This window comes from Centroberyx affinis, unplaced genomic scaffold (assembly GCF_046629955.1).
Source record: "Centroberyx affinis isolate AG114_WGS23_722 - 3 ecotype Tasmania unplaced genomic scaffold, CSIRO-AGI_Caff_v1 ptg002202l_1, whole genome shotgun sequence".
Classification (NCBI taxonomy): domain Eukaryota; kingdom Metazoa; phylum Chordata; class Actinopteri; order Beryciformes; family Berycidae; genus Centroberyx; species Centroberyx affinis.
The window spans coordinates 22,888-35,101 of NW_027280506.1; the positions used below are offsets into that span (position 1 = coordinate 22,888).

Sequence of the window (12,214 nt, forward strand, 5' to 3'; positions counted from 1 at the left end):
AGAAAAGAGAAGAAAATGCATTAAGAGAAACCAAGTGAAATCAGGTTTTGTGTGTGTGTGTGCGAGAGCGAGAGAAAGTGTGTGTGTGTGTAATTTACTGTGTGTATGGGTGCATGTAGTGCTTTGCTGAATATTAAACCACAAACTGTAAAGACAACAACTGAACCTCTGTGAGAAAATGCTAAAGGAAGTCTTTGTGGTTGTAGAGGCATCGGATGAGCCAATAGTTTTAATGAGGCAGCATTGCTGCACACACCAGGCAGTGATAAGGTTATACAGGTTAGGGTAACAGGAGATAGATACTAGTAGAGGGTGTACGAGTCTGAAAGCCATGTCAGAGACAGTGAGCCTTCGTAGGGACAAAGTGCTGCCAACACAATCGGTAAGAATGGCAAACTTCAGCCTTTAATCTTCAAAAATCGTGATGTTCTTTTATATTGTGAAGAGTTGGTGCTTCTGTATATTTGACATGGTATTTTGCATGTGATTGCTAACAGCACCAGTCGAGACTATGTCAAAATAGAGAAGGTGGTTGAGGTGATTGTTGTGGACAGCCACACCATTTGATAATGCTGGTTGAGCTGCACCACGTTCACAGTGTCTTTTAGAGGGCATTCGCATATTGAATTGTTGTCTATAGTCCAAGGGCTGTGTGTGTGTGTGTGTGTGTGTGTGTGTGTGTGTGTGTGTGTGTGTGCCTCTGCCTGTGCGTGTGCGTCTACTTGTACACACCCTCAAATTCCCTCGCATGTGTGTGTTGATATGAGCGGAGGGGGGATGTCACATAAGAAATGTCCTTTTTAATCAGGGGAAAAAATATAAAATGACTCGGGAGCAAGGCAAGCATATTAATGTGCCTCATTTGCATACGCTCGTCAGCCAGGATACGTTATAAAAAAAAAACACAAACTGGATTCGTCAGTTCATTTCACATTATTCCATTGTCTATCTGCCTTTGTTATATGTTAAAGATAAAGGCAGAAATCAAATTGAAGAAAAGGGCAAGCTGCTATCTCCCCAAATGAGCAACAGCTCATCAGCCTAGTTTAAATCACAGATTTCTATTCCAAAAGGCAGCCGCCTCTGTAAAAAGGGCCCATTCAAATAAGGTCTTCTCCGATATAGGCACGCTTGGTGATGGAAGCTGGGGTGTCACATAAATATAATTTAAGACCTGAGTCGTTTTAAGCAGTCTAACAAAGTTTTATCTCCCCCTGCTATTCTCCCAATATTAGTCTCACAATAAATGTACATATATTTTTCTATTTCAATATCAGCCTTTTACTATTAGGCTTTCAAAATGTTTTATATCTTGGAGGAGCGCGGCGTTCTCCGAGTCACATGAGAGCAAGCTCGTACGATCTGTCATAAATTTAAGTAGGCTTTGACAGAAGCATGTCTAGCCATTACACATAAGCCCACAGAACATAACATGTCCATTATGTTCTTGGTGGATTCAATTGAATTGCTTTACGATACTTGTGCGGAGAAATAAGAAGAATTCAAAGGGCAGCCCACAAGCGTCGCATTCTTTTAAGCAGAAGTGGAAGCCGGTCACAGTGTCTAATTCATGTCCGCGAGATAAGAATCCACCATCAACAGTGTGTTGGAGGGGCCAGTGGCTAAAAGAACAGGCAGCCCTTATGTCTACTAGCCTCCTACTGACGGGAGAGAGAGAAAGAGAGAGAGATGAAAAAATTCAAATGAACGAGAAAACAAATGAACCAAAGCACAATTTAGATTCCTCTTTAGAATCATAGTTAGAGAGAGGGAGAGACAGAGACAGACACGGAGAGACAAAGAGAAAGCCGAGGAGAAAGACAGAGTCTGACAAAAGCTCAGTTGTCCTTTATCCCTGCTAAGTGTGTGTGGCACATGTGTGCACATATTTAAGGCGGGCGTGCCCCCGCCACCGCCAGATTGGGCACATAAGCTCCCTGAACTGGCCGCACTCCCCCTTAAAAGTGAACTCACCTAATGCCAGCGCTTTAGACTGCCTCACCCTGAAAGGATTTTTGATGATTATAATCATGCGTTATAGCACAGTGGCTGCCACTGTTACCAGGCAGCATACTAATCAGCTTAATGAGATATTATACAATATTTTGTTGACCAAAGCAGAACCGTGGTTATTGTTTCTGAGGGTTTGACCCCTGCCAGCAGCCAGAGGAAGTGTGCAGATAGATGTTTATACCCCTCCATCTGGAGAGCAGATGGATATGCATTAAAACCAATGTTATTCTTTTTTTTATTTATTCATTGAGGTTACAGATATGAAATGAAAACAGGTTTTGTGACAGCACAAAATGCTCAGTGGAAATTGAGACATGGTAACCCAGGACTACACCATTGTCCTTTGTTATGGAGCTGGTAGCATCACAAACACAAGGACCAGAGTCGCCAGCACTTGCTTATTCCTTTTAGACTGAGGGTGTGCTTGCCCGTTTTAAACATTTTTTTCATGCTTTATAGACTTCTGATGCATTGGGAACCATTTCAATACGACCAACTGTTGTTTTCTCCATCTTGGAAACCATAAGAGAGTGAGGTAGAGAGAGCGAGAGAGACAGACAGAGAGAGAGAGAGAGAGAGAGAGAGAGAGAGTGCAGGGAACAGAAAGAAACAGAGGGAGAGCAAAGTGATTCACATCAAATGTAGTGTGGCTCTTTAATGGAATATTACGCCAAGACAAGTGTCGCGGCACCAAGATAAGACTGTTGTGTTTACTGGAGTAACCCCTTGGTTTTAAGTGCTATTGTTAATATCATAATTGTAGTATTGCGGTGGCTTCACGACAATGCCGTTGCTCCGTTTCATTAAGGCGTGTAATTGGAGGAATTCTGATAGGATGGGCACAAGTAGCTTAATTATACACCGCTCACTGTGTTTACGGAGTAATTATTCCATCCAAAATGGTGTTACATTTTGAGAAAGTTCTGAGGAGTCACAGTTTTTCTCCAGGCCCTCGGCTCTGACAATTCACACAGTGCTGCGAATCAAAAAAGGAGAATTTTATTTTATCATAGTCAATGACACAGCATGAGTGTAATTTTCCTAAATGAAGTAAAACATTCATCCTGAACATGTGGTCAGATTGTATTGTATTTTTAATAAGAATAGCAATTAAGAATAACACACTCACTCCCACCATGGCATATTCTTTTTAAACGCAGCATCTTATTCTACAATCTACATCATTTTTAATGTTTCATACTAATTCAAAGAATTATAATGGGTTTATTGATGGTAATACATACTAAAAAGCAAACCGTGACTGACCTCCCCTTGTGTCTTTCTCTCTCTGTCTTTCTATCTTTTACAGGATGGAGGACTCAAGTTTGTGCCTTGGTGTGTCGTCGGCAGTGCCTGACGCTGACGCCCATCTGAGCAGTGCGGTGTTAAATGGCCGCTACCCCATCAGCCAAAAGCTCCACCAGCTTACCGCCCAGCTAGGACACGCCTTTCCTGACTTGCACCGCCCCCAACAGATCCCTGAGGAGAAGGCAGCCACCCCTCTGGACGAGAAGACCCACCACGCAGCCCTGGCCAGCCAACCTATTAGCAGCCAGATGGCCCTATTAGCCAACCAGCTCAACCGAGACATTGACGCGGGGGCACTAAGCGGGTTGAACGGGCGTGTTGACCTGCAGCAGTTCCTCAATGGCCAGAACCTGGGCATCATGTCCCAGATGAATGATATCGAAGATGATGCCCGCAAGAACAGAAAGTATCCCTGCCCGCTGTGCGGCAAGCGCTTCCGTTTTAACAGCATCCTGTCGTTGCACATGCGCACTCACACGGGAGAGAAGCCCTTCAAGTGTCCCTACTGTGACCACCGAGCTGCCCAGAAGGGCAACTTGAAGATCCACCTCCGCACCCACAAGCTGGGGAATCTGGGTAAGGGACGCGGTCGTGTCCGGGAAGAAAACCGGCTGCTGCATGAGCTAGAGGAGAGGGCCATCCTGAGGGACAAGCAAATGAGAGGCAGCGGAGGTCTGCTCCAGACAGCCCAACCCTTACAGCACCACCAGCCCCATGTGAGCCTCAGCAGCAGCACTAACCCCCATCAGCAGCAGCCAGGCTCGGCCTGTGGCCTCCTCACCCCCTCAGGCCTCGGCACTCCAGACTCCCTCTCCCAGCCCTCTTCTTCACCCAAGCCGGCTGGCACCCAGGATGAACAGTCCCTCAACCCAACTACAGGCTTCCGCTGCACCTTCTGCAAAGGGAAGTTCAAGAAGCGTGAGGAGCTGGACCGCCACATCCGTATCCTCCACAAGCCCTACAAATGCACTCTGTGTGAGTTTGCTGCCTCCCAGGAAGAAGAGCTGATAAGTCACGTGGAGAAGGCCCACATCACAGCTGAGACCACACAGGGCCAGGGTGGTGGTGGTGCCGGTGGTGAGAAGCCTGCCAATGAGTTCCGCTGTGAGGTGTGCGGCCAGGTGTTCAGCCAAGCCTGGTTCCTCAAGGGCCACATGCGCAAGCACAAGGACTCCTTCGAACACTGCTGCCAAATCTGTGGCCGCCGCTTCAAGGAACCTTGGTTCCTCAAGAACCACATGAAGGTGCATCTCAACAAGCTGGCCATCAAAAGCAAGCCACCCCAACCCAGCGAGCAGGACATGGCTTCAGTCAACAGCATGAGTAGCCTGGCTCAGGAGGCTCATGCCAACCTCTATTCCCGATACATCTCCTGTCTGCAGGGAGGCTTCCTCTCACCAGACAAACAGGGCCTGAGTGAGCAGCACCAGATGCTGGCTAAAGCAGGAATAGCAATGAAGGAGAAGGAGATGTTGGGGAAGCTGCTGGGGCCCATGGCAGCAGGTATGGGCCATGGGCTGGGCGAGAATGAGAAGCGCTCACTCCTGGGTTGCCTCAACCTAGTGCCACCACTGAAATCCAGCTGCATGGAGCGCCTCCAGGCAGCCGCTAAGGTGGCAGAGATGGATCCCCTCAATAGCTACCAGGCCTGGCAGATCATGGCTCGTGGCATGGCTATGGACCGAGCTTTCATGCCCAAGGAGCAGCAGCAACAGCAGCACCATATGCCCCATGGGCAGGAAGATGAGATGGGCGGTGGTGCTGGGGCCATGGCCTCCTTCTCTAAGGAGAAACACGATTACTCCTTGATGGCTTCCACCGAGAGCTCCAAGCAGAAGCAGCTCTCTGAGGCCCTGCAGGGATCCAAGGCCGCCAGCGGTGCCATGATGTCCATGAAGGAGGACGGAGGAGGCTACGACAGCCACCGCGACTTCATCTCTCACCACAGCGGCGCCGGGGCTACCGGAGGCCTGGCCGGTTTAGGAAGCCACGGCCTCGACTACGGCCTCTCCAGCCTGAAAGAGAAGCCTACAGAGTGCCCCGACTGCGGCCGGGTCTTCAGAACCTACCACCAAATGGTCGTCCACTCCCGAGTCCACAGCAAAGACAGGAGAGGCATGGAGGAGGCGCTCCAGCAGCAGGGCTTGGAGGAGCGCCGCGGGTCAGCCAGCGACCCGGAGTCCCAGTCCATCAGCCGCTCCACCACCCCGGGGTCATCAAACGTGACAGAGGAGAGTGGAGCCGGGGGAGGCCACTCTCAGACAGGCAGCATCCAGGATGACAGCCCACACCCCTCCTCACCATCCTCAGGTAAGAAAAGAACATTATTACATAATGATGAGTGATAACCACTTGTATTTTTTGGTCAGTCTGTGGACAAAGGGATCTATATTTTATCTCCTGACATACACCTGGGTATTATTTTTCCTCTTTTGATAGACGCTATTCAATGTTTTTTTTTGTCTCACAATCTTACAATCCTACCTCCTTACTTTTCACTAAGAATCACTGAAAGTGTATTAGTGTTGGTCTGTCTGTGTGTGTGTGTGTGTGTGTCAGTGTCGGTGTGTGGGGTTTATCAAATCTCCCTCTTCAAAAGGGAATGAAAAAAAAGCCCACAAAAAGTACCCACCAACGAATCAGAGCCACACATTCCGCACATAACTCAGATACTTAACGCCTTTGTTCAAATACCCATCAAACACCCTCACAGAGAGGTCTGCTTATACAGGATCCTTAACACACACACACACACACACACTCAGAGTTTTCAGAGAAGAGGCCATACTAAATACACATTCAGGTACACGCACTCTTGCTACAAAGGGCAGGGCAATAACTGTACACAAAAAAACAACTCCCCGAAACACTGCTTTGTTGTCGGTGCCAGTCACATTAGGCCGTACAGAACTCAGTATACTCTAGAGAACACCAAGTAGGGAGAGTCCTGCTTCACCATTGCATCCACGTCTGCAGGTTAGCAGCACTAGATCCCTGCGGAACGCGAGTAAAGACTGGGTGCGTGGGGACGGACTCGTTTTAACCACAGCGATTAATACACACGCCTTTAATAAACACGTCGGAGACAACCGCACCCCCCCACCCCCACCCCCTTACCCAGCAAACACAGGCCGGCCGGGGCTAGATAAAGTGTATGTTTAGTAGGATTAAGGGAGGCTCGTTGCTAATGATTACACAAGTTTTTAAAGGTAACTTTCGCTCGCTCCTCGGGGCGCCACGCCGGCGTTAAGAAGCACGCGCGGTAATTAGGTCACGACTACGCGATAATCAGTCGGTTTAAGCTAAACAAGACACTAATTAAAGATATACATATAAAGCAGGTCAAAAAAAAATTGGTGAACTTCATTTGCAAAAGCGGGGATGTGCTTTTAAGTCTTTTGAGAGAAAAATATAAATAAATATAAATCAGAGTGGCTTAGCTTAAGGCTGTAAGCAACTTAATTCCACCAGTGGAGACGAAATTGTTTATTTATTCACAGAGGCATGAAGTCCTTATCATGCCCGTGTAGTGTGATGGGTTTGAACATGGGACGGGCTATGTTTATTTTAATCTAAGAAATAATAACAGACAACCCCCCACCCCAATTAGGAATTAATGAAAATGAGAGCGAGATAAAAACCTATTTTCTTTATAGAGACTATTAAACATAACACTTTCTCAACAGGGTGGGGGTGTAGCGGATGTAATTATCTTCTGAATTTTAATGCTGGAAGTTTCTCTCTCTCTCTCTCTCTCTCTCTGCATCTCTCTCTGTCTCTCTCTTTTGACTCAAGCACTTTGAATCTGATGAGTACAGCTCGTGGCGTTTCAGCAACTTCAGAAGTATTTACATCCAGTGTGTGATATTCTAAAAAAACAAAAATGAATTAAAATATAAATTGACAAATAATACACATAGTATTCACACCCAAATGTTTTAATAAAGCACAAAGAAATGCATTATGGTGCCCTGATTTAGGTAAGTGGTCACTACACTTTACAAAAAAAACAACAACAAAAAAACATGATGATGAATTGAGATGTTTCAGCAGTATTGTAGCCACTTCTGTTTATCAGTGATGATAAAATGGTTAGTGGAATATTGTCTCTGGATAAAACCTATTCAGCTGCTTTTGCCTTAACATTTTCATCAAATGTAATGAAAATCAAAGTCAAACAAAATAAGCATACTGTACATTTACTTCAAAATTACAACCAAAGCATGCCATATAATATATTGTTGATTTGTTTTGGGCCCTTTCTGTCAGTCATTTATCAGCAAATTATTTATGTATCCATTTATCTATATCATTTCTGAGAAAAGAAAATCTCTGGGAGAAGGTTTTGCTGATCTGTATAAGTAAGAACAATAAAAAATAAATACCACTTACACTCACAAAATGAAATAATTATTGAACTTATCACATGATGTCCTCAACAGTATTTTGAGGGTATGGAGCAATCGGCATGAGTTAACAATAACTCATCCAGAACATTGATAGTGTTAAGTTATATACATATATTTTTTATTGTTTGAAATTAACCCTTCATATACACTCATATACTTTTCCTTGTCCCCAAACCCTCCAATGTAAAGGTGCTAGCACTTTAACATTAACAAATCATTACCACATTAATTTTGAGAGATTAGTATAATTAATGTAAACAAACAAGACCATCAGTGAGAAGAATGGAAGCCTTTGCACACATTGCATTTTTCATTATGTGCCTCTGGGTGGGATTTGGCAGGAAATCTGCTGGATTGCTTTACAGCACAAAGGGAGCTTACTTTACAGCACGAAACAGGAAGAGGGAACTGTTCTTCCAGTGTAAACAGAGCTAGAGCTTTCAGTTTCTGGCAATGATATATCGATGCTTAAAAATTGTTTTCACGTATATTTTTCTTTCCGCCCATGCTTCCTACCTGTGCTCTATTTTGCCACCCGCTCTCTCCCTCCCCGTTTTCTTGCCTTGCTCTGTGCGCTCGCTGTGATCGAGTGTGATACACAGGTGAAAACCCCTGAGTCTCTCCTCTTTAATGGATGTCTGTGTGTGTATGTGTGTGTGTATGTGTGTGTGTGTGTGTGGTGGGAATCATGCCAGCTACCTCCCACTGGCTTCACCAGGCCTTAATGTTGACTTTGGAGACCCCCTGCCTGCTCCGGGGAGTGTTTTCTATGTGTAAGTGTGTGTGTGTGAGCGTGTGCGTGTGTGTGTGTGTGTGTGTATGCGTGTGTGTGTGTGTGTGTGTGCAGGTAGCGTGTCTTCTCCCCGGCCCAGTGTTCAGTCAAAGCCTTCAGTGTTTGATACGGCGGCCCTATTGAAGCTCTCTGTCTATCTATTACTGTCATATCTGAAAGGCTGTCCTCCCACTGCTATTGGAGAGCTTTGTGAGTGTATGAGCCAGAATAGGATGTCAGACAGTAGCCTACTGCTAGAGAGCAATGGCAAAGGTGGAAAATAGATTAGTAGAATAGAATGGAATAGAATAATAGGCGTATATGAATGTGAATGGAATACAATGCGATTGTGCTGAAAAGAATGGGGAAGGAAAACTGATTTGACTTTTAAATCTTAAATATGCTTGTTTTGCTACTTCCCTGCTAGTAATCAGATGTAGCGAAGCCTTAAACTTTTGTCTTTCTTCACAACTTACACAATGTGATTCACGTTTGGAGCTCAGGGACTCTCAAATTAGAAGCTTTGATGTGTGAGAAAAAATGTGTCTGAATCTCATGTGGAGAAAGGTGTCATGCCTTTCCTCTGCACGCGTGTTTGTTGTGTGTGTGAGTGTGTGTGTGGGTGTGGGTGTGTGTGTATACAGTATGTGTGCGTGTCAGTGTCTTCTTAAGTGAACAGGATGTGGTTGGCTGTACCTTTGTCTTACTGTTAATATCTCAGACTTTCCATTTTTGCTTAGTGAGAAGAAGCTAGTAATTCTGTGTGTATGCGTGTGTGTGTGTGTGTGTGTGCATGTATGTGCAACGCTTGTGTGTGCCTCTGCCCCGCCACCTACCCACAGCAATTTTGAGTTAAACTTGAATTATAGTAATCAACAATAACATCTCAACTGTGAAAGAAGGTCAACTCCGCCGCTTTTGTCTTTGACACCGCACTTGTTTGAAAGCAATGAGGGAAAAAAAAAAGAGAGAGAGAGAGAGAGAGAGAGAGAGAACGGAGGAAAAAAAGAAAAGAAAAACAAAGGCCTCTGTCAGAGATGTCCTTTAAGGACCTTCCTTACTACAACTTGGCTCAGCGGCAAACCTTGAACATGCTTTCCTATTCAGTGAAATTCTTTATTTCTTTAAACAAAACAAAGGAGTAATTACATTTACGCCCATCACCATCTCTTCTTGTTTAGTTATTGCTGGATTGACTTGACTTGTGGTGTTATTTCTCTCAGATTCTCCAGATTGAAAGAGATTGCGTGGAGAGACGACATGCTGTACAGTACACAGTGTTTCCTAGGGTTAGGGTTAGGCAGCAACACATCTCACCACAACTGGAGGACCTCATCTTGCCTTTAAATAATCTTGGTAGCTGCTAAATGCGAGTAGCCCACCGCTGAAAACCCACATTTTCACACCAAGGCCTTTCTCCAGGCAAACCCGCTTGCAGAACGTGTAAAAGAGGCTTTTCTTCATGCGTGTAAGGCCTAAAGCACGGGAAGTCCTCCTTACATGTACCTCTATACCCCCCTCCTCCCCAATCCACCCCCCTCCACCCCACCCCTAAGCCCCGCCACTCCCACCTCTTGGCTCCTGGCTATAGAAGCCTCTCTACAGTCTCTCTCTCTCTCTCTCTCTAGAGAATCCCCCATGTCTAAATATTTTTTTTTTTTTTTAAGAGGAACAGCGTTTTAACATGGCAAGGATTAGCCCGCATATCCCTGGGTCTTTACCGCGGCTCAAACAAGCAGGCAAAATGCTCGCTCCATACAAATTGAAATTGGATTTGCCGACTTGACGCCTTAGGTTATAAAGCGCGGATATTCATCTAATTGCGTCGTTACAATGGGGGCGTAATTACACATGCAGACAAACTGTTACAGTGTAATTACTGTGTCATTAAAACAGGAATAAAGTCAAGCTGAACAAGATCCAGATTAATATGAATATGCATGTGGCGACAAAACCGGATCTAGCTAGCTATTGTCTGTTACTTGGTGAGTAGTCAGTACTGTGAAGGGGAACACCTTTAGCTTTACCATCTATGAGAGTCCAATAAATATATGTGAACCGAAACATAGCCAGGAAGAGAATTATTACCTGTCATATCATAAAGTTGTAGAGCTGCTCCATAGGCAGTACATTGGCAAAGATGGCACAAATGACTGTGAGAACACTGGGTGTGTGGGGGTAAATTTGTTCTGGTTCAGAACTTCTAACACCACTGCAGAATAAAGTTCATTAAAGTGTAAATACTCAAAAAGACAGTCTCCCATTCAGTGTGGAGTGGCTCCACTTAATTCATCTTGGTATCGTCACAGATTCAAGTATTCTGGTTTCTGGTTTTGGGAGGGAATTGTTTAAATTGAGGAGAGAACTGGCTCTGGGTGGGAATTTATGTGTTAGCCCAGTGGTTCTCAACCTTTTTCATATCAAGGACCCCTAATTTAGTTCACATTAGAGCCACAGACCCCCATTTGATGAGATTTTGTCTCTCAGACCCAAATCTGAGAATATTTTTTATTGTCAGATATGATTTTGTCCAGAATTCCATGACTATCTGTATTGTAGGTAGAGAAATAACAGTGAAACTATGATCAAAATAGTCATTCTAAAATGACAAAATAATGAAGTTTAACAATTCATCAATTTGCTGGGGACCCCCTGGAATGCCCTCAAGGACCCCTGATGGTCCCCTGAAGATTCACCAGTACATACAGATAGGCCTACATGACTCTGTAGAGCTGATTGGAGTTTTTCTCTGAGTTTTTCTGGCTAAGTAAAATTGGACTGAAGTCAAGTGAAAAAGGCAAGAGGTAAGAGACGAGGAAGCTAATGTTATGAAGCCTAATTGCTTTGCTACTAACTGAACTAGCTAGTTAGCCTAGCTGACCTTCCATGTTCACACTGGCTATCTATCTAGTTGAGCTAGTTAGCTAGCATGCTGACTTTCCAACATCATGAATGCCATGGTCATGAGTGAATGAAAAATTAAAGGCATTGTCATGGTACTTTTTATTCATATTTTGACCAGAGTTACTTCTTTGCCAGTTCGCTAACTTGCAGTCCGAAAAGCTGTCGTTCATTGGCTCTGCCTGTGGAGGTTTAACTCGACCAATAAGATTATTTCTGCCTACAAGAGACGTTCACGCAGCTTAAACCACTCACTCTGATTCTCTAGAGCAGTGGTTCTCAACGTGGGGTCCGGGGACCACCAGGGGTCCTTGAGGGGGTTCCAGGGGGTCCCCAGCAAATTGATGAATTGTTGAACTTCACCATTATTTCATTTACAAGAAGTTAACACCATTAGAGAATGTAGAAGAATGACTGTTTTGATCATAGTTTCTCTGTTATCTCTCTACCTACAATAACAGACAGTCATGGAATTCTGGACAAAATCATATCTAACAATAAAAATATTCTCAGATTTTGGTTTTAGAGACAAAACTATAATGTGGACTACATTAGGGGTCCTCGATATGAAAAAGGTTGAGAATCACTGCTCTAGAGTTATTGTAAATGAACACACAGAACGAGCAGGTGGGCAGAGCGAGCCATAGGTGGGCACATTTTAGCTTGTAGTTCTTCACTACAGTGCTGCGCTACAACAGGAGCCATCGCTCTGCCTTCAAAGGCCCCGAGTCTGACTGCTGAAGCAACACACATCTCCTCGCTGTGTGTATGCTACATTACTCCTACGACACTACCTCGCTCTGCAGCCAAC

At 44.8% G+C, this 12,214-nt stretch overlaps 1 protein-coding gene across 1 annotated transcript in view; it reads left to right on the forward strand.

Moving 5' to 3' along the window:
- Nucleotides 1-320: 320 nt before the first annotated feature.
- Nucleotides 321-12,214, forward strand: part of znf536 (zinc finger protein 536) — a gene marked incomplete at its 3' end in the record, with an annotated part of 52,716 nt that continues 40,822 nt past the window's right edge. Inside the window, exons 1-2 of the mRNA XM_071532516.1 lie at nt 321-382; nt 3,323-5,631. Coding sequence (XP_071388617.1) covers nt 3,324-5,631 — 2,308 coding nt within the window. The remainder of the gene's footprint in view (nt 383-3,322; nt 5,632-12,214) is intronic.